The following is a 23,408-nucleotide window of genomic DNA, read 5'->3' as shown; positions in this document are numbered from 1 at the left end:
ACCCAAAATTATTGTAACAATTAGCAGTAATTCCTCTTTCTATAATAAAGTAATAAGATTCACCTAACCTGTTAAAATAAAAGTTATATCAAGATTTACATGGTATGTTTTTTCCTAAGAGCTCTATGTCACTTTCATAGATCACAATTCCAACAGTTAAGCAAAACTTCCCAAAATGACAAAACAAAGGGAATGAGAAAGATCTGGGATCTAAGCCTCCCTTATAGATGCAGTAAATTCTCCATTGAAGTACACTATTTACACATTAACTTTGTATCTGAAAGCTAGAGTGGCTTACCCCTAAACCCACCCCCACCAAAAAAAAAAAAAACCCCTCTAGTTGGTATACTAACGCTATTTTTTAAATGTTTAAAAAATAGACAACCAAGAAATGCAATCAAAAACTTTTATCTAGGGCAGCGATTTTCAACCTTTTTAATTTTCATGGCATACATAAACTAATTACTAAAATTCTACGGCACACCAGAAGAAGTATATTTTTTGCCAATCTGATAAAAGAAAAAGGTGTAATTTTGATTCTTTCACACTGGTGGCTATTGTTGTGTTGGCTGTTTTCATTTCTGTATGTCTTGTGTCTCTTCTTTTTGCTTTTTTTTAAAAATCTACACCTAAGGATATGTTTATACTGATTTTTTTTGAGAGAGAGAGAGAAAAACATTGATGTGGGAGAGAAACATCAAGCAGTTGTCTCGCATTTGAACCCCAAATGGGGATCAAACCTGCAACCTAGGTATGTGCCGTGACTGGGAGTCGAACCCACAACCTTTTGGTGGTACAGGGTAATGATCCAACTAGCCAAGCCAGCTGGCTAGGGAAGTTGTCTCTTTTATTTTTTACAATCTAAGTAAGCAAAAAGAGGTCACTACCCCTGACTAAAGTAGTCAGGTATTGCATGTTTCAAAAATTCTTGCAGCACACCAGTATGGCATAGCACACCAGTTGAAAATCACTGGTCTAGTGGGTTGAAAGCTTCCAAAAACACTGTTCATAATTCTTTCACTTCAAAGAATCACAGTCTTTACATTAAGGATTAAGTTTTCTGAGAGCATTGGCCTGGGGACCAAAGGGTCCTGGGTTCAATTCCGGTCAAGAGCACGTACCTCGGTTGCAGGCTTCTCCCTGGCCCGGGCCCTGGTCAGGGCTCATGCAGGAGGCAACCAATCAATCTGTTTCTCTCACATTGATATTTCTCTCTGTCTTTCCCTCTCTCTTCCACTCTCCCTAAAAATCAATGGAAAAATATCCTTGGGTGAGGATTAACCAAAAAACAACAACAACAAAAAGAATTAAAAGTTTTCTGCAAAGATGCCGTTATCATTTCAGGAGAATGGAGTGCAAATAGAAAGAGGGAGAAATTACTGGGAGGTGGAAATAGCAGCTCTTACTTCCTGGCTGCACAGCTCACTAATCTGGACCACCTGGGAGCTCAGTGATGTATCTCGGATACATTATCAGGAAGACCACGTTAGATCAACTTAAATAGTGCTTCTGGAAACCAATGCAGATACCATGATAGTGCCAACAAACTGAAGACAAGAAGATACTAAAAATCATAAGGCCTAGTTTTATTTATATACAAGCCCACATTACTAACTGCCAGCAGAGACCTAATAACCAAAAACTGCTTTTGGTCTACTTCAATGTATTTCACACCAAATGCACTAATGGTGTCACACTGGGCTATGAACCTATTGGTATCATTTGGACTATTTCTTATTTTTTAATCATCTTTTCATTTCATCCTCACAGAATCATACAAGATGATCGCTGGAACTGATCTCCCCCTATGGAGCAATCAATTCCCACTAAATAGGAATCCATTATCATAGGCCTCTTTCTACATTCTCCCATGGGTGTTCACAAGGGTTATGATTGATTCTTACCCAGATATCTCTAATTACACCCATTTCTCTCCACATAAGCAGCAAATACATAAGGACCAACTCCAATTTTTTTAAAAAAATCATTCTGGACTCTTCAGTACTCAAATTATCTTAATTTAATGCCATAGGACACCTCACAATTGATCAATAGTATATCAGTGTCCCAACAAACTAGTTTAGTACTGTTGTTCCTGAACAGTATAAGATACAATTATGAGCAAATATTTTCAACAAAAGTGGATTACTTACAAAAAGAGCTCAGAATAATTAACACAGTTAATATCTTGAAAGTGAGCATCTTATCAAAAAGCCACTATTATATATTTGAATATGTATTTGCAGAAGATGCCCTGATATTTTAGTAAGAAACACTTTCTTAATATTCTTAACCACTTCACATCAATTTAGTTTTATGGAACCTGCCTTTTAAAAAAATATACATTTTCTTTGCATTTGCAAAAAAAAGAGGCTATATTCTTAACAGTGGATGATTGGGAAAATTACCCTACTGAATTAAAGAGTTAAAATGTGAGAAAGGCAAATAATGATAAAAGGATCTTTATACTCATCTAGTTCAAACCATCAAAGTGTGACTCTCACTCAAGCAGTTAAAATCAAGCTATTCCCATGACAGGTAACTCGCTACTAGGCAATCCAATTCATTTTCAGACAACTCTATTAGAGCTTTTTAAGACTGTCAAATATCTGCCTCCTTGAATCTGCCCGTTAGACTCATACAAAGCAAGTCAAATTGCCCTCTTACACAAATATTGGCAGACAGTGATCCTATAAACTCTCCTCTCTCGGTCCTGTCCACAATCTTGCCTCACATGTAAACAGACCCATTTCCTTCGTGCATTCCCCACCACGGGACTTCAAATGCCCAATCATCCTATTCCAATCTATGGATCCTTTCAAGATGTGGCTCCAGTACTGAACACAATACTTAAGTTCTCCTGTGACAACATAAAATACAGTGGGTCTCTCTATCACCTGATTCACTGAGGACACTTTAGTTCTAGTAAATGCTGTACTTGAACACACTGGCACTACTGTTAACATTAAGCAGTTAGCTAAAAGGGCTGTGCCTTTCCCCAGAAGGCTGCTGTTACACAACTGCTCCCTATAGTAAGTTGTGGAATTTATTTATGCAAAACTGCATTTTCTTTAGTTCTAGTAAATGCTGTACTTGGACACACTGGCACTACTGATTAACATTAAGCAGTTAGCTAAAAGGGCTGTGCCTTTCCCCAGAAGGCTGCTGTTACACAACTGCTCCCTATATTAAGTTGTGGAATTTATTTATGCAAAACTGCATTTTCTGCTGTTAAACTTCCATCTGATTAAATCTGGTCTTTTGTTCCACCTTAATTCTGACCCTAAGTTCCAACTATTCCTCTCTATAGCTATCCCTCTTCTAGACATAAATGACTTGAAAATCTGATCACACACCAACACTGTCATCCAGTGAAAAGAAATAATTATTTATCACCTAGCACTAGGACTATATGAGTAGGAACTCAATAATCATTAAATGAATAAATTAGTTCACACACTCTTATTTAATCCCAATAATTATGTAAAACATTACCAGCTCCATTTATTATGATACTACTGAATATTACTCGTGATCTTCTGACTCCAAAGCCCTGTATTCTTTAAACTGTTCTTTATTACCTCTCTGCATTCACTAGGAAAAGTACTGAATCAAGCAAGGATGGGAGCAGAGGTCCTGACAAATCCCCCAAAGATAGTACCTATCCAATAGTCTACAACAGAGTGGGGAGCCTTTTTTCTGTAAAGGGCCATTTGGATATTTATAACATCATTCGCGGGCCATACAAAATTACCAACTTAAAAACTAGCCTGCTATATTTGGTCAAACATTTAATTAACTCACCCCTAATGCCTTGGCAGGGCCAGGCCAAATGATTTCATGGGCACTGGACGTTGCCCACCCCTGGTCTACAATATGAGTAAAGCCATTCAGCTAGCAATAAGTTATCTATCCAGTCTGTTCCAAATTTCTTCATGCTACACTCATTTAATGGCTTCTTATTTATATTCCTAATGCCATGATAATAAATGAGAAACTTAAATAACTGATGTTAAAATGAGTTTTGATATGGAAACAGTGATGCAAAAATGGTATTGTAACTACTTTGTTTTAAAAAAACAATCTGTAAATCAGTCTGTGAATGATATTTGCCTATCTACCATATATTTTTGAGAAATATTTACTACTGTCAGAATCATGCCCTGGAGAACTTGCCTGGTACTTCTAGGAATTTGGAATTTGGACAGTAATTTTCATAACTGTAATGTTACTATGAATTGGAACTTTTCTCTGATATTAATAATACCTACTGGTAGTTTTTAAGGCAGTACCTTTAATCAGTCAGAAAGCCCATCTTAACATTATAGAGCTTTAATATAAACTGATTCATTCACCATAAACAATGAAATTCTGTTCTCTTACTATGTTTGTCTTAATTCAGTGGATACCTTAAATATACAATTTATTTTGACTGCTCTCATTTCAAAACAAGAAAAAAAGATTACACATCAAAAAGACCAAATAAGTGACTAAAGAACATTCATAATGTTAGCCTTTGCTCTCTTATACAAAAGCCAACATTCTAGCATTTTCTCTTTGGGTGCACCTTTGAGATGCTAGAAGTTAATAGACTGATTCCTAACTTGAAATTTCAGTTCACAACATACCCTTAATAAAAAATATATGCCTTGCAGAGAACACACAAACCTAAAAAGTAAAATCAAGTAAACTCTAATGATTGTATGCCACAGCATGGTTCCATACAATAGAGCTCTTAAGTGACCGTGAAATTCCAATGCAACAATGCTACAACCCCATCTACTGGAGAGGTGCAGGTAACTGAGTCAATTTTTAATAAATGTATCCTATGTGGGAGCCTTGTTAAAAACCCATATCATGGCCCAGCCAGTGTAGCTCAGTGGTTGAGCATCAACCTATGAACCAGTAGGTCACAGTTTGATTCCCAGTCAAGGCACATGCCCAGGTTGTAGGCTTGATCCCCAGTGGGGGTCGTGCAGGAGGCAGCCGATCAATGATTCACTCTTATCATCATCTTATGATGTTTCTATCTCTCTCTCCCTCTCCCCTCCTCTCTGAAATCAATCAATAAAAATAATAATAAAATAAAATAATAAATAAAAACTAGTATCATGGAAATCCAGATAAAAATACTTCAAAACAGTAAGAAAGCCTTACCTACATCTTTTCGTCCTGGTTTTTCAAAACGCCTGTCACCCCTAGAAAAGATAAGTTTCAAACAAGATTTGAGAATAATATACAGATTTTCCATCCACAACACACACTTTCCTATGTTTCTTTAATAGCATTTTTTTCTCTTTCAAATTATAAAACAAATAAATGGCTATTGCCTAACATTTGGAAACTACAGAAAAGCAAGTATGAAAATAAAAATATCCATCATCTCACATATAATAGTTAGCTTCTGACACAGAAATATTTTTTTTTAATTAGACATTTTTAAATTAGATATATGCTTAAATACATGCTGCACAGTTTTTAGATATGTTTAACAATGTTTTCCCACATCATGAAATATTTTCAAAATCAACCTAACTTTAATGGTTATAAAGAATAAATTGTGTGGATACACCATTATATTAGAAACCATGCTGGTATTGCTGTTTGACTTGTTTCCAGTTATTTCATATTATAAATATCATCACAGTGGACATCTATGCACATACATCTTTGTCACAAACAATACAGAGAAGATGCTTTGATTAACTGCAACAAACGAGAAAATGTCAATGCTTCCCACTGAACGCTCATCAAACAGCAAATCTAACTATTAAATATCTAAGCAGATAAATAACCTATTTATCTAAAATGCTCCTTTTAAATAAAGATCATTTAAAATTTTTTTACGTATAGCTTGACATTCAATAATTAACAGCACTTTAAAAAAATGAAAACGTATGCCCTGGCAGGTGGCTCGGTTGGAGCACTGTCCCATACACTAAAAGGTTTCAGGTTCAATACCCAGTCAGGGCACATACCTAGGCTGTGTTTACAGGAGGCAACAGATCAATGTTTCTCTCTCTCTCTCTCTCTTTCTCTCTCTCTCTCTCTCTCAAATCAATGGACATATCCTCAGTTGAGAATTTAAAAAAAAAGAAGAAAACCTGTAACTGTATAAAGTGGCTTCTCCTCTACAAAAAGCAGAACATAAGTTTTTTACATCAAGTAACCTTTATACCAAGATGTGGAACCTTTAGTTACCTTTCCTCCCAGCTCTGCGACCTATGCATTTCCCTGCTACCTCCTCGACCAAACACACCCTCTACTTCATCAAAGCTTCTTTGGTAAAAACCACATTCACCTCTGCCTCTGCCTGAAAATAAGAAAATAGAAAAAAATGATAATCAAATGTCAACATTTGGCACATGTTTAACACCAAAGATTAATCTTTGAAGTTCTGTCTCTATACAAAGCAGAATGTCTACATTTTAATATTTAGCGAGGCCCAATGGATCTTTACCTGTGAGACCAACGATGGCACTGAAGTAGCTAGACCACAGGAGGTTGAAAGAAACAAGTTAGTAAACTGGTGTAAGAGTCCCAGTCCCAGTCCTGAACAAGAAACAGTGTCAATATTAAGCTCTTTAATAAAAAGTCCAATAGTGAAATTCTAAGGTGATTACTAAACAATTACTACAAGTTAAAACTTTTATTATTTTCAACAAAAATGGAAGATTTAGAGACTTTACCAAGAGAGCAGATAAAGTACAAAAGCCAAGTACAAATATAAAAATAATTTATCTAACTCCAGAGGAAGAATAATTTAATAAGGTCAACTTTAAACCATCAATTTTACAAACTAACTCCTTAAAGGATATTCCACAGAAACCAAAGGCACTTTCCTCTTTGCTCAAACCTTGAAGAAAAGTATCACAAAGAATTTCAAAGCACAAAGCTAATAAGAATGTGTGGATGTAGGGATTTAGGAGCTCTAGTGGTTTAAGTGTAAACTGGCCTTTACTAAAGGCAATTGGTTAGATCTATAAAAATTTGACTCAACAAATCTAACTTAGAATTTATCCTAATAGAAATAATCTCAGAAATATGCAAATGCATACATATAAAAAATGTTCACTGTAATTAAAAAACACAATATATAATCAATAAGGACTGGCTAAATAAATTCTGACAAAATGCAGGAGAACACTATGAAGCCACAAAAGATAAAGTACTATCACTTAAAAAAAATCTTACATTATTGCCCTAGCCCAGTGGTCGGCAAACTCATTAGTCAACAGAACCAAATATCAACAGTACAACGATTGAAATTTTTTTTGAGAGCCAAATTTTTTAAACTTAAACTATATAGGTAGGAACACTGTTATTAACTTAATTAGGGTACTCCTAAGGCTTAGGAAGAACCACACTCAAGGGGCCAAAGAGCCGCAGCTTGCCGACCACGGTACCTAGCCGGTTTGGCTCAGTGGATAGAGTGCTGGCCTGTGGACTGAAGGATCCCAGGTTCGATTCCGGTCAAGGGCACATGCCTGGGTTGTGGGCTCCCTCCCCAGCAGGGTGGTGCAGGAGGCAGCTGATCAATGATTCTATCTCATCATTGATGTTTCTCTCTCTCTCTCTCCCCCACTTTCTCTCTGAAATCAATAAAAATATATATATATTTTTTTATTAAACTACATTATTCTGTTGAAAGACAAAAGCATGCCAAAGAACAATGCACATAAAAGTAATTCCAGCCCTAGCCGGTTTGACTCAGTGGATACAGTGTCGGCCTGCGGACAGAGGGGTCCTGGGTTCGATTCTGGTCAAGGGCATGTACCTTGGTTGTGGGCACATCCCCAGTCAGGGGGTGTGTAGGAGGCAGCTGATGGATGTTTCTCTCTCATCGATGTTTCTAACTTTCTATCCTTCTCCCTTCCTCTCTGTAAAAAAATCAATAAAATATATTTAAAAAAATAAATAAATAAATAAATAAATAAATAAATAAGTGATTCTACTTATATAAATGATATAGCTGCATAGTTTGGGTCAGGAAGGTTATATACACAATTGCTGGGTTTAGAGACAAAAGACAGTATGAATTGTGAGCTTTATACTTTCTATACAGCGTGAGGATTCCCCAACTAATATGCACCATACGTTTCCAACACACAGGCTTGAAAATTGAAGGAGGGTGGGGGGTCTAGGGATGTATTTATACCTAGACAAAATCTAAGCCATCATCCCTAGCTCAACTTCTCCAATAGGGTAAAACCACTCAAAGAAAAGTGATGTTCAATCTTGAATAAAAGCATGGATGAATTCCAGAGCTAAATACAATTGAGTTAAATAATTATTTCAAATATCCATGCAGTATTTCTACATCTTGGTTATAATTTCTCAAGAATTGATTCAGAATACAGCTGTACTTTAACATCTTACTAGGAAATACAAAAATAATGGACAAGATTGTATGTGGGTAATCTTAGGAACAATGTGTACCTTCTTAAGAGTCCAAGTATCCATGTCTTCATTTGTAAAACATAGGTGAGGACTAGAGCTGAACTGTAATTATCTTAAACTTACCTTCTAGTTGTGTCAACTTTAAGTCAACTGAAAGTCAACCGAAAGTCAACTCCCAATTTCAGTAACTCTCTCCTTAGGAAATGTATACATTTTATTTAAGGTCATCCTAAAACAGTCTAATACAAACTGTTATGCAATACTGGGATGATCCCTACAATAATGTTGAGGGTGAAAGAAAACCAGTATCCTGTCCTTTTAGAGAACAATTTTCTCTGGAAAGCCATTAAATATGTATCACCTTGCCGAAACCGGTTTGGCTCAGTGGATAGAGCATCGGCCTGCAGGCTCAAGGGTCCCGGGTTCGATTCCGGTCAAAGCATGTACCTGGGTTGCGGGCACATCCCCAGTGGGGGATGTGCAGGAGGAAGCTGATCGATATTTCTCTCTCATCGATGTTTCTAACTCTCTATCTCTCTCCCTTCCTCTCTGTAAAAAAATCAATAAAATATATTTTTTTAAAAAATATGTATCACCTTGAAAAAGTGTTTTATAAACATACCGGTACGAATAGGAAAAATAGCCTCCAGGTTGCCCAAAAAACAACCAAACCACAGATAAAAGATTTTCTGCCAGTTATGATTAGGGTGAGCACTGGACCTCCTTATGAGACTAAAGCTTTGTAAGTGGGCACATAAAAACTATCGGTTCTAGAGCTTCCCAGCTTGTAGAATGTAGAAATAACCTTCAAAGTGCACAAAGTCCATAATCATTTATAAGTGTACTTCCCAGATAAGAAGGAGCAAGTAAATATAACATGAATCTTTCATAAAGCTCAATTTAAAGGACTGACCTATTACCTGAGATTTCACACTATTCTTTTGGGGGATTAAAATATATTTCCTTTTAATGAAAACGGTGGCTGACAGTTGCGTGAATCTGCTTTTTTATTAAACATCTTAACCAGATAAAATAGAAAGATGACAACTATGTTGTTTTCCCCTCCATTTATTTGTGTAAATTTTACTAGTTTGTGATCTTTAGAAGTTGGGGAATCAGTCAATTTTCAAATCAACATTCCCTCAAGTTGGAAAGAGGCAGGATTATCATCTAATATTAGCTCTGCCCATGCAAAAAATAATAAAAATTTAAAAAGGAAGAAAGCCAAAATAATCATTATTTAACCAACAAGTTAAAATTAAATAATGAGTGAAGATGATAAAACCATATCCATTAAAAAGAATCACAACTGGGACAATGGTGTTACAAGTATTTTTCACAAAGTCAGTTCATTCATTTGACTAAGTTTCAAGCCATTCTTTCACACTGATGTTAAGTCACAGCTTTCATCACAGTATCTATCTTTTGTGCATGCCCTGTTTAAATTGTGAATGTAAGACTTCTATTCTGTGTGATAACCCTACACTTCAAAGAAACCAGAAAGCAGGGATAAATTTATCAATCCCTCATTTGTTCCTCGATATGGAATTTTGTTTAAGCCTGTTTAGAGAGACTGGCTGGTATTTGCAGCACACACAGTTGATAGTCACTTGAGTCACATAAAACAGCTGGCTTGTGGGCCACACTTTTTGATTAATAAGATCTATGTCTTGCCCTGAAAAGCACCGGAGACAAAGCTGAGAACATGCAACCTCTCCTTGCTGCCAGCCCACTGCAGAGAAATACAGGAAACACCCAATAGCAGATTGGGGCTGTCTCCAAAACACTATCGCACCACCAAGATAGATGCACACATCTCAAGTCGAATTCTAGATCAATGGAATCTAAATGCACTTGGAAATCTCGATGGTGTGTGGAGCTTTTGAAGCACACACATACCTTAATTCATCATCCAAGTAGTCTCTCACAGAGATATTTCTTGTAAGTTTTACAGATGATTCTAACAACTCCCCAGGTTAAAAACCACCGTTCTAGACATTGACAAATAATTCAGAAGAAAAAAACAAGTACAACAAATATAACTCAGTAATAGTAACAAGCCTACAAGTTGAGTTTTCATTAACCTTTACATTATTCGTAAAGGTTACGAATTCGTAAAGGTTACCTGCATTCCATATTTTGAATGGACTACTAAAAGAAACCTCTTCACAGGAATGCACAATTAAGTATGGTCTCTATAAAGACTGAGTACAAATTACTCTATTCATAAGACACAACTTTAAGAAAAAAGAATTTAGCCCTAGCTAGTTTGGTACAATGGATAGAGCATCAGCCTTCGGACTGAAGGTTCCCAGGCTCGATTCCAGTCAAGGGCACATGCCTGGGTTGCGGGCTCGATCCCCATTAGGGGGCATGCATGAGGCAGCTGATCAATGACTCTCTCTCATGATTGATGTTTCTCTCTCTCCCTCTCTGAAATCAATAAAAATATATTTTTAAAAAGAAAGAAAAAATAATTTAGATGCTCCACACTCATAATCATGACAATCTGGGTGGTGCGATATGCAGACACAATGGCCTCTGCCGTAGCAGATACCCAATTCTTGCATTTCTAAAGCACCTCTTAAATAAAATGACAAGGGATATTTAGACTACTACTATGATTTAGCCAATTTAGAGGTAAGTGCTCAAGTAAATATTTATATTATAAACATCAAGAATGCCCTTAAGTAGCAGAAAATCAACAAACCCAAAATAGAGAGCAGATATCAAAAAAACAAGTAATATTGAAATAGGAATTGTTCTAAGATAAGACACAAATCTGTAAAATGTAGGTTAAATGACTGCTACATAACTGTTTTTTATTCTACCCCCTAAAACAGCCCTAATTTTGATGAGACAACTTTTACTAAAGTCTCTCTGGGGCTGGGACACCCTTGACACGTGGCCTTATATAGAAACCCTGCGTTACAGAAGCCTGCAGGGACTTTGGTGCTGCTCCAGCAGCCAAGGCACTTCATGGAACTCTGGCTCTCCAAGTGCAAAACTCCCTGGGGACAAAGATTTGCAAAAGTTAACTAGGACCATCTAGAATGCTTCACACTCAAATCTCTAAGCTAGAATTAACCTTGTCTGTTCCACATCAGGGATTGTGAAGCAGATACATCAAGAAATGTCTCAGGCCCGGCTGATGTGGCTCAGTGGTTGAGTGTCAACCTTTGAACCATGAGGTCACGGTTCGATTCCCAATTGGGGCACATGCACAGATTTCGGGTTCAGTCCTCAGTAGGGAGTGTACAGGAGGCAGCCGATCAATGATTCTCTCTCATTATTGATGTTTCTATCTCTCTCACCCTCTCCCTTCCTCTCTGAAATCAATAAAAAATACATTTTAAAAAATGGTTCAGAAAGCAAATGTTCAGGACATTTAGTATGCAGTTAATGTCAAAGAGCAGTTTTTTAAAAAATCAAGTATTAAAATATTTTTAAAGTGATTTCCTATCCTCCACCTCCTCCTCCATTATTACTTTTTCAGATAAAAGCTCACCTCGCCCTCTTGAAGAACTTCGACCTCTAGGAGCCCCCACCACTGTTCCTCCTCCTCGTCCTGTCAATCGCAGGACAGCGGCACTATTTACAGACATGGAAAAGTTTCTCTGCCAAAAAAAAAAATTAAAAAGAAAGAAAAAAATGGATAAAACAGATAAAACTACATGGTGCTTCTCCCCGTCTCCCGTTGCATCTATAAAATGCATATAATTACTAATAACAATGGGAAACCCTAACTACACAACATACTAAGATGATCCAAATCCTGATTTTAGCTAAAAATTTCAAATAAACATTTCAGATCAACAAACATTGACAACCAAAGCCTTACACTATGCTAGATTCTGTGAAGAAATATTAAACTCTAAATCTGTATATATCCAAAGCAGGCATGGTAAATATGCATCATTATAGAGAAAACTTGGTAAGAGATCTGATTTGAAAGGGTCCTTCAATTAGTGAAAAGTAGAAATGAGAGGGAGTCACAAAAAAAGTCTGAATCAAGAGTAGCGTGATAAAGAACAAAATGAATGATAATTTTTGCCTCATTCTGTTCACCAAAGTGAATCAGCAACTCCAAGTAGTAGTTAATAGAATGACATGAATCGGAAGTAGATGGGGAAGGGCCAAAAAAGAATTTACTTAAGACCAACTACCTTAATGGAGAGAGGGAGGAAATGCTTGAAAAAATAAACAAAACCCCAATCAGTCTTCACCTACACTTGCACCCCACAGCCAATCTGGAATAGGGTCCAGTACATTAAGACAGTAATGGGTGGGCATCCTTCACAAATAAGAGAAAGACAGGAGGCCTGGGAATCAAAAATATGTTTATAGAACTGAGGAAAAGGTCAAGCAAGAGTATAAAAACCTTGAAAAATGGTCTATAAAATACAGCAGTTATAAGCAGATTTTCAAGTACATGGGAAGTCGGCACCCTTATCATCTACATTGTACAAGAATCCACTTTAATTTAATTTGAAGGAGATTTCACAACAGTTTTAAGCATAGAAAATGCTGGAATATGTCCCTACATGAATACTTCCTATATACTTAGAACCTAACAGACATTTGTGCACAAGTACAGACGTGCGGTGCACTGAGGAAAATACAACTTGGGCATGGATATTGCCAAGGACACTCCTGGAGAAGGGCAAGAAGTGAGACTTAAGAAAAGGGTTGAAATGTGGGGTGTTTTTTTCCCCCAACTAATATTTTTCACCCAAATTGTTTTCCACTGTGAAGTTCTAATTTGTTATTTTGATTCAAACTCAACTATGTGATAGCTATGCCTCTTTTAAAGAAATTGACATGTATTGGTGGAAAACTTCTACTTTCATTATTGAATTTCTTATTTTAATATATGGGTCACTTTCTCACTACCTGTCTTTCATTATTGAATTTCTTATTTTAATATATGGGTCACTTTCTCACTACCTGTCTTTCATTATTGAATTTCTTATTTTAATAAATGGGTCACTTTCTCATTACTTGTCTCTTTCAGGTAAATTTTATAAACTTATTAATGTAATTAAGTTTTTTCTTTTCATTTGAGGGATAAAACTGAAGATTTAAGATGTAACCAATAACTAAAAATTACAGTACGACACCCAACCCAACTGTACTTTTTAAAAAAGCTGGTTGAAACAATGCATTAACTTATCTTTCACCATAGAGTAACCAGTTAAATTATTGAATAATGCCTCTGAGATCACAATTAAGCTATACTATGAAGTCTCAAAATCTAAATTAATATATTCTAATACTGGAAAAACAGAAATCAGGGCTAACTGCATTATGTATGCCAGGATTCCATGCAGCTGAACCCCTTACTACCACATGTATAAAACTCAAATGCACCCATCCATAGGATGTGGGGGAAACTCTCATATGCTTACACACATCCTCACACATTGCCCCCGAAAGTGCAAAATGGTATAATCTCTGCAAGGCAATTTCTCAAAGTATATTTAAATGTCCATAACCTTTGACACAATTGCTCTTTTTACATTTGTGAAAAATTATATAAGCAGAAAGATCTTTAACTGCAGCACTGTATTTTTGTAAAAGCAAAATATAGAAACCAGCTTAGTATCAACCAATAAAACTAAATGAAAAATCATGGTCATCTATATATGGAATTCTATGCAGTTGTTTTAAAAAATGAGGCAACTTTATTTATTAGGTTGGATCATATGAAATTGCTAAAATTCAGCCATTTCTGATCCATAAAACTGCAATTTCATATGGTCAATTTAGTTTATGAAGATATAAAGCACAGTTGTACTTGGGAGCTTGGAGAGGCCAGATTGCCTGAAACTGAATTTTGATTCCTTTACTCAGCTTCTCTGTACCTCACTTTCCTCATCTATATAATGTGAATAGGAATGATATTTTTATCTACTTCCTGGGTTGTTGCAAACACTAACGCATTAAACTGCAAGTGCTTAGAACAATATCTGACACTTACTAAATGCTAAGTAAATATTTGCCATTATCTCCTAAAAAGACGCTTAGGTGAAATAGGTCAAGTGTAGAACTGTGTGCAGAACATGCTACCATTTATGTGTATGTGTGTTTAAAGGAATTGATATACAGCTGATCCTTGAACAACATGGTGTGAATTGCACAGGTTCATTTATAGGTGGATTATTTCCAATAAATGTAATAAATGTATTTTCTCTTTCTTGTAATTTAACATTTTTTCTCTAGCTCACTTTATTGTAAGATACACTATATAATACATATATATACAAAATATGTGTTGATCAGCTACTTATGTTATCGATAAGGATTCTATTCATAGTTAAGTTTTTGAAGAGTTAAAAGTTATATGTGGATTTCTGACTTGCAGAGGAGGTAAGTACTCCTAATTCCCACATTGTTCAAGGGTCAACTGTATGAACAGTTGCAGATGTAAGTGTTGTTCCTGGAAGGTAACAAGAAAATAGAAACAGTGGTTACGCCTGAGGAAGAATAATTAACAGAGTTTGGGTGACTCACAGACTTGATTTTCACTACACAAGCTTTTAAAAAAAATGTTTATGTATGTATTATCTATTCAAAAACACATACATGAAATAATTAATTATTCAAAAACACATAAATAAGGCCCTGGCCTGGTACCTCAGTTGGTTAGAGCATCATCCCAATACATCAAGTTGAGGGTTCAATCCTGGGTCAGGGCACATATAAGAATTAACCAACAAATGCATAAATAAGTTGAACAACAAATCAACCTCTCTTTCTCTCTCTCCCCGCCTTACTCCTTCTGTCTAAAATCACTAAATAAAAAATTTTAAACACACACACACACACACACACACACACACACGGCCCTAGCCAGTTTGGCTCAGTGGCTAGAGCGTCAGCCTACAGACTGAAAGCTACTGGGCACATGCTGGTCAAGGGCACATGCCTGGGTTGCAGGCTCGATCCCCAGTAGGGAGCGTGCAGGAGGCAGCCAATCAATGATTCTCATCACTGATGTTTCTATCTCTCTCTCCCTCTCCCTTCCTCTCTGAAATCAATAAAAAATATATATATTTAAACACACACACACACACACACACACACACACACAGTAATTTTCTTTGATGGCAAATAAATAGAAAACACCAATCTGGTAACCGGTACCTAAATTTTAGGTGTAAAGTGCAGAGTCATGCTTCTCAAACTGAAATATGTATTTAAGGACAATGCCCAAAAAACAACTAGAAGATCATCTTTGAGCATCAATTTTGTTCTAAAAAAAAGTTTTTCCCTAGTTATATTTTATAGGTACATGCATGCACACACACAGGGAGAGGGAGAGAAGGGAGGGAGGGAAGGAAGCAGAAAGGGAGGAAACAAAATTAACTTTCATTTTAAAGATAAAATACCTATTTCAGATAACTTCAGGAAACTTAAAGAGAGGCAGCATAGGGATAATGAGTAAAAAAAGTATGCAAAACTCTAGTCTGCAAAGATCTAAATAATTCCTGATCTGAAATCAATAAAAAAAAATAAATGAAAATGAAGGCTTGCTCCTTTCGTCATTCTAGAACAAGTTTCGATGTGTAAGCATACTGCCTACCTTTGTTTTTCAAATTGTTAACCGTTCCTAATAGTATCTGTTAAATAATCTTTAATTTTCCAAATGATTTGTGTAGCCACTTACTAAATACTACTTTCTTACAAATGTTAGGGATGTTTCTAAATTACTCCATTAGTCATCTGTTGATTAAGTCTATCATGTTTCGGTTACCAATAGCAAGTGCTCCTCCATTGAGAGGTGTCAATTTTACATAGTTTTATTTAAGACCACACTTTCCACTTTACAATACAGTACTTATAAAGTGCAGTTATTTCCTTTCCCTGTGCACATATTCCATGTTCAAGTATCAAGAATGTCCAGTTATTTACTCTACAGCAGCTCAACTTTTAGAACTGCCATAGAATTTGCTACAAATTTGTGTAGAATAATGCTAAATCTATGCTCAAGGTTGGCTTAATCAACCTCTTCCATGGTGGGCCCAGGAGGCACCACCACAGGGATGCCACCAGGCATTCCTCCTGCACGATGGTACAGCTTGCTAATGATGGAGTTGCAGCAGTTCGTTTTCCAGCTCTTTCTGTTGATGTTCACATTCTTCCTTCTGTGCAGTCTGGTTATTGAGCCAATCAATTTCCTTATACTTGTGAAGAATCTTCTGTTTGTCCTCATCATTGATCTTGCCTTGAAGTTTTTCATCTTCAACGGCTGAACCATGTTGAAAGCGTAAGATTCAAGTGAATTCTTGGAAGACACTTAGTCCCGCTGCTTCTAATCTTCAGCTTTATCCTTCTCAGCTTCCTGGACCTGCACTCAATGTCTTCCTTGTTCAAATGACCCTTGTTGTTAGTGAAGGTAATCTTGTTCTCTTTTCCTGTATTCTAAGCCACATCAGAGACATTGTGGATGCCACTGGCATCAATATCAAAAGTAACAATAACATTTTAAAAGCAGGCTTCCCAAGGTAGACAGGCTTCTGCCATTTCCTTCATTTTTGTCAAAACCATAGATGATGCCTCTTCTGGATAGAAACTTTTCATCTCTCCGTTGTATTCTACTTGGACGTTGGGCATTCACCGCCATGAAGGGCCAATCCTTCATATCAGATTAGATCAGTGGTTCTCAACCTTCCTAATGCCGTGACCCTTTAATACAGTTCCTCATATTGTGGTGACCCCCAACCATAAAATTATTTTCGTTGCTACTTCATAACTGTAATTTTGCTACTGTTATGAATCATAATGTAAATATCTGATATGCAGGATGTATTTTCATTGTTACAAATTGAACATAATTAAAGCATAGTGATTAATCACAAAAACAATATGTAATTATATATGTGTTTTCCGATGGTCTTAGGTGACCCCTGTGAAAGGGTCGTTCGACCCCCAAAGGGGTCGCAACCCACAGGTTGAGAACCACTGGATTAGATAATAGCATCATGAAAACTATGTCCAATCAAGTGTTTGGAATCAAACCATGTTGGTAGAGTCACTGCAATTTGACTCTGCAGCAGCACCAATAAATCATTCAGTATCAATAAAGGCGACATAACTTGGTGTGGTTGCGTTTCCCTGATCATTGCCAATTATTTTCACTTTTTTGCACTTGAAGACACCCACATAAGAGTCGGGGGTACCAAGATCAATGCCAATTGCAGGTGCCTTAGACAATGTTGCTTGAGTATACGTATGGCTTGGGAAGACCAGGATCCAGAAAGCTGCCCACTTTCAATAAGCCTCCCTATTTACTAAAAGGTTTTCTGACCCATTTAGTCTCCAAGAAATTTAGGAAATCATTCAAGGAAAAATACAAAGAAAGATTAAAACTGGACTGCACTATGTTAAAATTAGCTTCTGTATTTAAAAAAAGAATCATAAATGAAATTTAAAAACTTAGAAAACAGGTTAGGATTAGCTCATATAAATAGTATAAATCAACAAGAAAAAAACTAATATCCAAAAGAAAAACTGGCAAAGAACAAAAAACTAAGAAATATAAATACAAACATTTGAATAATTCTGCAATGGGGGGGAAAATATTAACTAAAGTAATAGAAGAACATTATTCCCAAATATACAGAAAATTTTTGCAATAAAAATACTCAGAGTTGGTAATACAGAAAAATGCTTAGTGTACACCATCACTTGTACAAAAGGGGGAGGAGGGTATGCAATATTTACTTGGAAAAATACACAAGGAACTGCTAACACTGGCTGCCTTTGGGAAAGGGAAACTCATGACTGAGGAACAAAATGGGAGAGATTTTCCATTATTTACTACTAGAGGCCCGGTGCACGAAATTCGTGCATGGGGGGGGGAGGTGTCCCTCAGCCCAGCCTGCACCCTCTCCAATCCAGGACCCCTCAGGTGATGTCCGACTGCCTCTCGCAATCCGGGACTGCTGGCTCCTAACCACTCACCTGCCTGCCTGACTGATTGCCCCTAACCACCTCTGACTGCCTGCCTAATCATCCCTAACTGCTCCCCTGCTGGCCTGATCACCCCTAACCGCCTCTGCCTCGCCCCACACCCGGCTGCAGGCACCCAGGACACAGGCCAGCTTCGCCCGGGGTTGGCCACAGCCACAGGGGACCATAGGGCGGGCAGCTTGTCCCTCTCCCGGGCTGCAGCCTGGCTGGTCCCCATTCCTGTCTCCCCAGTGTTGAGTGTCTGAGCCATTATGGCATGATGGCGTGATGATCATTTGCATATTAGCTCTTTATTATATAGGGTACTTTAAATTTTTATTTTTAAACCATGTGAATTATTTATTTAAAAAAATAATTGAAGAAAAAAGCTGAACGTGGGCCCTGGCCAGGTGGCTCAGTTACTTGGAGCATCATCCTGTGCACTGAAACGTTGCAGGTTAGATTCCAGGTCAGAATACATACCTAGTTTTTGGTTTCCATCCCTGGTTAGAGCGCATACACGAGGCAACCAATCTCTCTCCCCCGACTCCACCATTTATCTCTCTCTAAAAATCAATAAAAACATATCCTTGGGTAAGGATTTTTTAAAAAATACTCATCATGGCAAAAAAGTAATGGTAAAAAGCTACAGTTTTGGCAGCAGGGAAACAAAAACACTACTGTCCTTATACAAAGCTTCTTAAAAGCAATTCAGCCGTATGGAGCAATTGGGTTTTCTTTCTGGACTTTCAATTCTATTCCACTGACCTGTATGTCTATCCTTATGTTACAGTTTGTATTACTGTGGCTTTATGGTAAGGTCTGAATTCAGGAAGTATGAGTCCTCCCACTATGTTCTTTTTCAAAACTGTTTTTTACTATTTTAGGTCACTTGCAATTCCATATGAATTTTAGAATCAGCTTTTCCATTTCAACCCAAAAAGCCAATGGAATTTTGATGGGGATTGCAATAGATAGATTAACTATTAAATCTTCCAAGGTTTAATGAATACTGGTGCCTTCCCATTTACTTAGGTCTTCTTTAATTTCTTTCAAATGTTTTATAGTTTTTAGTATAAAAGTCTTATACCTCCTTAGTTAAATCAATTCCTAAGTATTTTATTGGTTTTGATGCTACTATAACTGGAATTGTTTTCTTAATTGCCTTTGCAAATTGTCCATTGCTTGTGTATAAAAATACAACTGATTCTTGTGTGTTGATTCTGTACTCTACAACAGTACTGAATTCATTTATTAATGCTAATAGTTTTCTTGTGGTTTCTTTAGGATTTTCTATATCTAGGATCATGTCATCTACAAATAGATATAGTTTTACTTCTTACCTTCCAATATGAAGGTCTTTTATTTCTTCTTCTCACCTAACTGCTCTGGCTAGAATTTCCAAGATAATGTTGGATAGCAGTAGTGAAAGTGGGCATCCATGTCTTGTTCCCAACCTTTCAGTCTTTCACTGAATAAGTGCAGTCATATACCACATAACAACATTTCAGTTGAAAATAGAATGCTCATATGGTAGTCCCATCAGATGTCAGTAGAGCTGAAAAATCCCTATCACCTAGGTGATGTCCTAGCTGTTGTAATGCTGTAGTGTAAAGCATTACTCATGTGTTTATGGTGATGCTGGTGCCAACAAACCTACTGTGCTGCAGGTCATATAAAAGTATACCACATACAATTATGGACAGTACAAAATACTTGATAATAACAAATGACTATGGTACTGGTTTATGTATTTTTACTGTAACGTTTTTATGTTTAGATATAAAAACACCATTGTGTTACAATTGCTTGCAGTATTTAGTACAGTAAAATGCTGTACAGGTTTGTGTAACCTATGAGCAATAGGCTAGACCCGTGGTCGGCAAACTGTGGCTCGTGAGCCACATGAGGCCCTTTGGCCCCTTGAGTGTGGCTCTTCCACAAACTACCACGTGCAGGCGCACACGTACAGTGCGATTGAAACTTAGTGACCCATGCGCAGAAGTCGGTATTTTGTGGAAGAGCCACACTTAAGGGGCCAAAGAGTCGCATGTGGCTCGCGAGCCGCGGTTTGCCGACCACTGGGCTAGACCACACAGCCTACGTATGTAATAGGCTTCACCACCTAGGTTGTGTAAGTGCACTCTATGATGTTCCCACAATGACAATATCACCTAACAATGAATTTCTCAGAACATGTTCCCACCATTAAGTGATACCTGACTGCATAATATTAGCTGTGGGTTTTCATAAAAGACCTTAATCATATTGATGAAGTTCCCTTCTATTCCTAGATCACTTAGTGTTTCATCATGAAAGGGTGTTAAATTTTGTCATATGTTTTTCTGCATCAATTACGATGATCAAATGGGTTTTCTCCTTCATTCTATTAATGTGATGCTTTATGTTGATATTCTTATGTTGCACCACCCTTCCACTCGAGGGATAAATCCTACTTGGTCATAGTGTAACCCTTGAAATATGCCGTTGGATCCTGACTGTTGGTATATTTTGACAACTAAAGATATACAAAGAACACAGACGGCAATAAAACAAATTAAATGTTAACAATTATCTCTACATTGCAAGTTTATAGATGAGATTTTCTTCTTTATACCTTTTGGCATTTTCTGCAATTAATTTGAGTACCTTTTATAATAAAAATAAAGTATATTATTGGTTTTAATGAATATATAAAGAAATCATAAAATCAATAAGAAAAACAATCTAACGTTCTTTGCACAAAGGACACAGACAAATAAAAAATGATAATGGCCCATAAGCATATGAAAAGATGCTCAACCTCACTAGTAATCAGTGAAATACAAATTAAAGACAACTATCACAGCCATCATTTAGGCCAAAATTTAAAAACCAACAACCGAGGGGTTGCATAAAAATGACCTCTTGCCTTGACTGGTGTTTGTAAGTAGTTAGAGCACTGGCCCAAGCACCAAAGAGTCTCAGGTTCGATTCCCAGTCAAGGGCATGTACTTGGATTGAAGGTTCGATCCCCAGCCCCAGTCAGAGCGTGTACAGGAGGGAATCAATAGGTCTGTCTGTCTGTCTGTCTGTCTCTCTCTCTCTCTCTCTCCCCCCCTCTCTCTCTCAATCTCTTTCTCTCTCTCTCTCTTTTTCTCCAGCTCTCCTCCCTGCCTCCTCCCTCCTACTCTCTCTTAAAAAAAAAAAAAAAGAAATCACTGGGAAAAATATCCTCAGGTGAGGATTAACAAAAAAATAAAATACAATAAATAAGACCTCACCTTCACTGCTGGTGGGAGTGCAAATTGGCTTAAATCCCTATAGAAAGTAATGTGGTAACACCCAGTAACATTTTAAAAAATGTGAAGAACCAAAGCCCAAAGATTTCATTTTTATAACACATTATAAGAATTTTTACAGCAACATAATATATAATAGCAAATACTCAAAACAACCTAAATATTCAACCAGAGATTTTAAAAACTGGATTTTCTTGCAGACAGAATACTATGCAACAGAGATGAATGAACTAAAGCTATGTGTATTAACATAAATTTAAAATCATTATTGAATGAAAATCAAGTTGAAGACCCTTGCTGGTTTTGCTCAATGGTTACAGCATCCAGGATTCGAGTCCTGGTCAAGGGCACATACCTTGGTTACAAGTTCCCCAGCTCCAGTAAGGGGCGAATGTGGGACGCAACCAATCGATATGTGTCTCTCATGTCGCTGTTTCTCTGTCTCTCTCTCTCTCTGCCCCCCATCTCTCTCTCTTCCACTCTATCCAGAAATCAACAGAAAAAAACATCCTTGGGTGAGGATTTAAAAAAAAAAAAAAACAAGCTGAAAAATAAACACTACAGTATGCTATCTTCAAAATAAAATTTATAATCCTATAAAATAAAACATTTAAAGACTATGGATATATAAATATGTAATGAGAAGATTAAAACATGAATGAGAAAAGTAACTCAATTCATAGTAATCTCTGTGAAGGAAGGGGTATACCCCAGACATCTCAACTACATGAGAAATTGTATTTCTTAAAACAAAGACACAAATATGTCATAATTTTAAGATTTGGTATATCTGAATTTTAATACACTGGTGTTTGTAATATTATGCTCTATACTTACCTATTTGAAATACTTCCTAATAAAATATTTTTAAGAAAAATAAAAACCAAAATACAGGGTGGGGCAAAAGTAGGTTTACAGTTGTTCCTATATGGAAAATAATACAATAATAAATATTACAAGAATAAACTCTGTGTTTTATGTACTCATAACTGTAAACCTACTTTTGCCCCACCCTGTAGAGCCAAATGTCAATTTTTTTTTTCTTTTACAAGGAACTTTTCAGCAATCACTCAAGACAGGACCCTTTCTTTCCTGTGTCATCTTTACAGTAATAAATACCATTTGATCAATGAAAATATCTGCCGATGACCTAGATGGTAAATACTGGGTTTCAAAAATAAACACAAAACTAGTCTGATTTAGAAGAAACCATGAACAAAACAAAAATTGCTTATGAATCCTAGCCAGTTTGGTTCAGTGGATAGAGCATCAGCCCAAGAACTGAAGGGCTTGGGTTCTATTCCTGTCAGGGGCGCGTGCCTAGGTTGCAGGCTTGATCCCCAGCCGCAGTTGGAGCAACTTCGGCAGGCAACAGATGTATTTCTCTCACATCAATGTTTCTCTCTCTCTTTTCCCTCCCCCTCCCTTCCACTCTCTCTAAAAGAAAAAAAAAAATCAATGGAAAAAATATCCTTGGGTGAGGATTAACACACAGATACACACACACATACACACACAAGTTTTTTTTAATTGCTTATGAAGTATGGTGCTGAAAATAACTAAAGATCAACATCACACCTTTCTTAGAATTTAACACAGTTGGAATAGTGTTCTTTTAATAAGCTTTTCTTTTTTAATAGAGTGACTTCCTCATATACAATATGGCAAACGTGTAGGCAAGCATGTCAAACTTGCGGCCGGCGGGCTCCATGCTTGGTATAGAAGAAACATTCAGGGTTGTCACAAAAGTAATTATAAAAATGTTCTGGAATT

The 23,408-nt window shown here is 36.7% G+C and overlaps 1 protein-coding gene across 7 annotated transcripts in view; it reads right to left on the bottom strand.

Moving 5' to 3' along the window:
• The window catches only part of GIGYF2 (GRB10 interacting GYF protein 2), a 127,431-nt gene that overhangs the window by 70,289 nt on the left and 33,734 nt on the right, over positions 1–23,408 (bottom strand). For 6 of the 7 annotated variants that reach the window (XM_070422411.1, XM_070422409.1, XM_070422413.1 and 3 more), the window contains 3 exons: positions 11,909–12,017; positions 6,202–6,313; positions 5,158–5,198 (listed from right to left, as the gene is read on the bottom strand). In XM_070422411.1, coding sequence (XP_070278512.1) covers positions 5,158–5,198; positions 6,202–6,313; positions 11,909–12,017 — 262 coding nt within the window. The remainder of the gene's footprint in view (positions 1–5,157; positions 5,199–6,201; positions 6,314–11,908; positions 12,018–23,408) is intronic. The other variant, XM_070422414.1, reaches the window with a different exon arrangement.

Source organism: Myotis yumanensis, unplaced genomic scaffold, assembly GCF_028538775.1.
Source record: "Myotis yumanensis isolate MYYU_CA2020_CCGP unplaced genomic scaffold, mMyoYum1.0.hap1 SCAF_8, whole genome shotgun sequence".
Taxonomy (NCBI): domain Eukaryota; kingdom Metazoa; phylum Chordata; class Mammalia; order Chiroptera; family Vespertilionidae; genus Myotis; species Myotis yumanensis.
The sequence above is the reverse complement of the archived record's forward strand: the minus strand, read 5'-3'. Positions and strand labels throughout refer to the sequence as shown.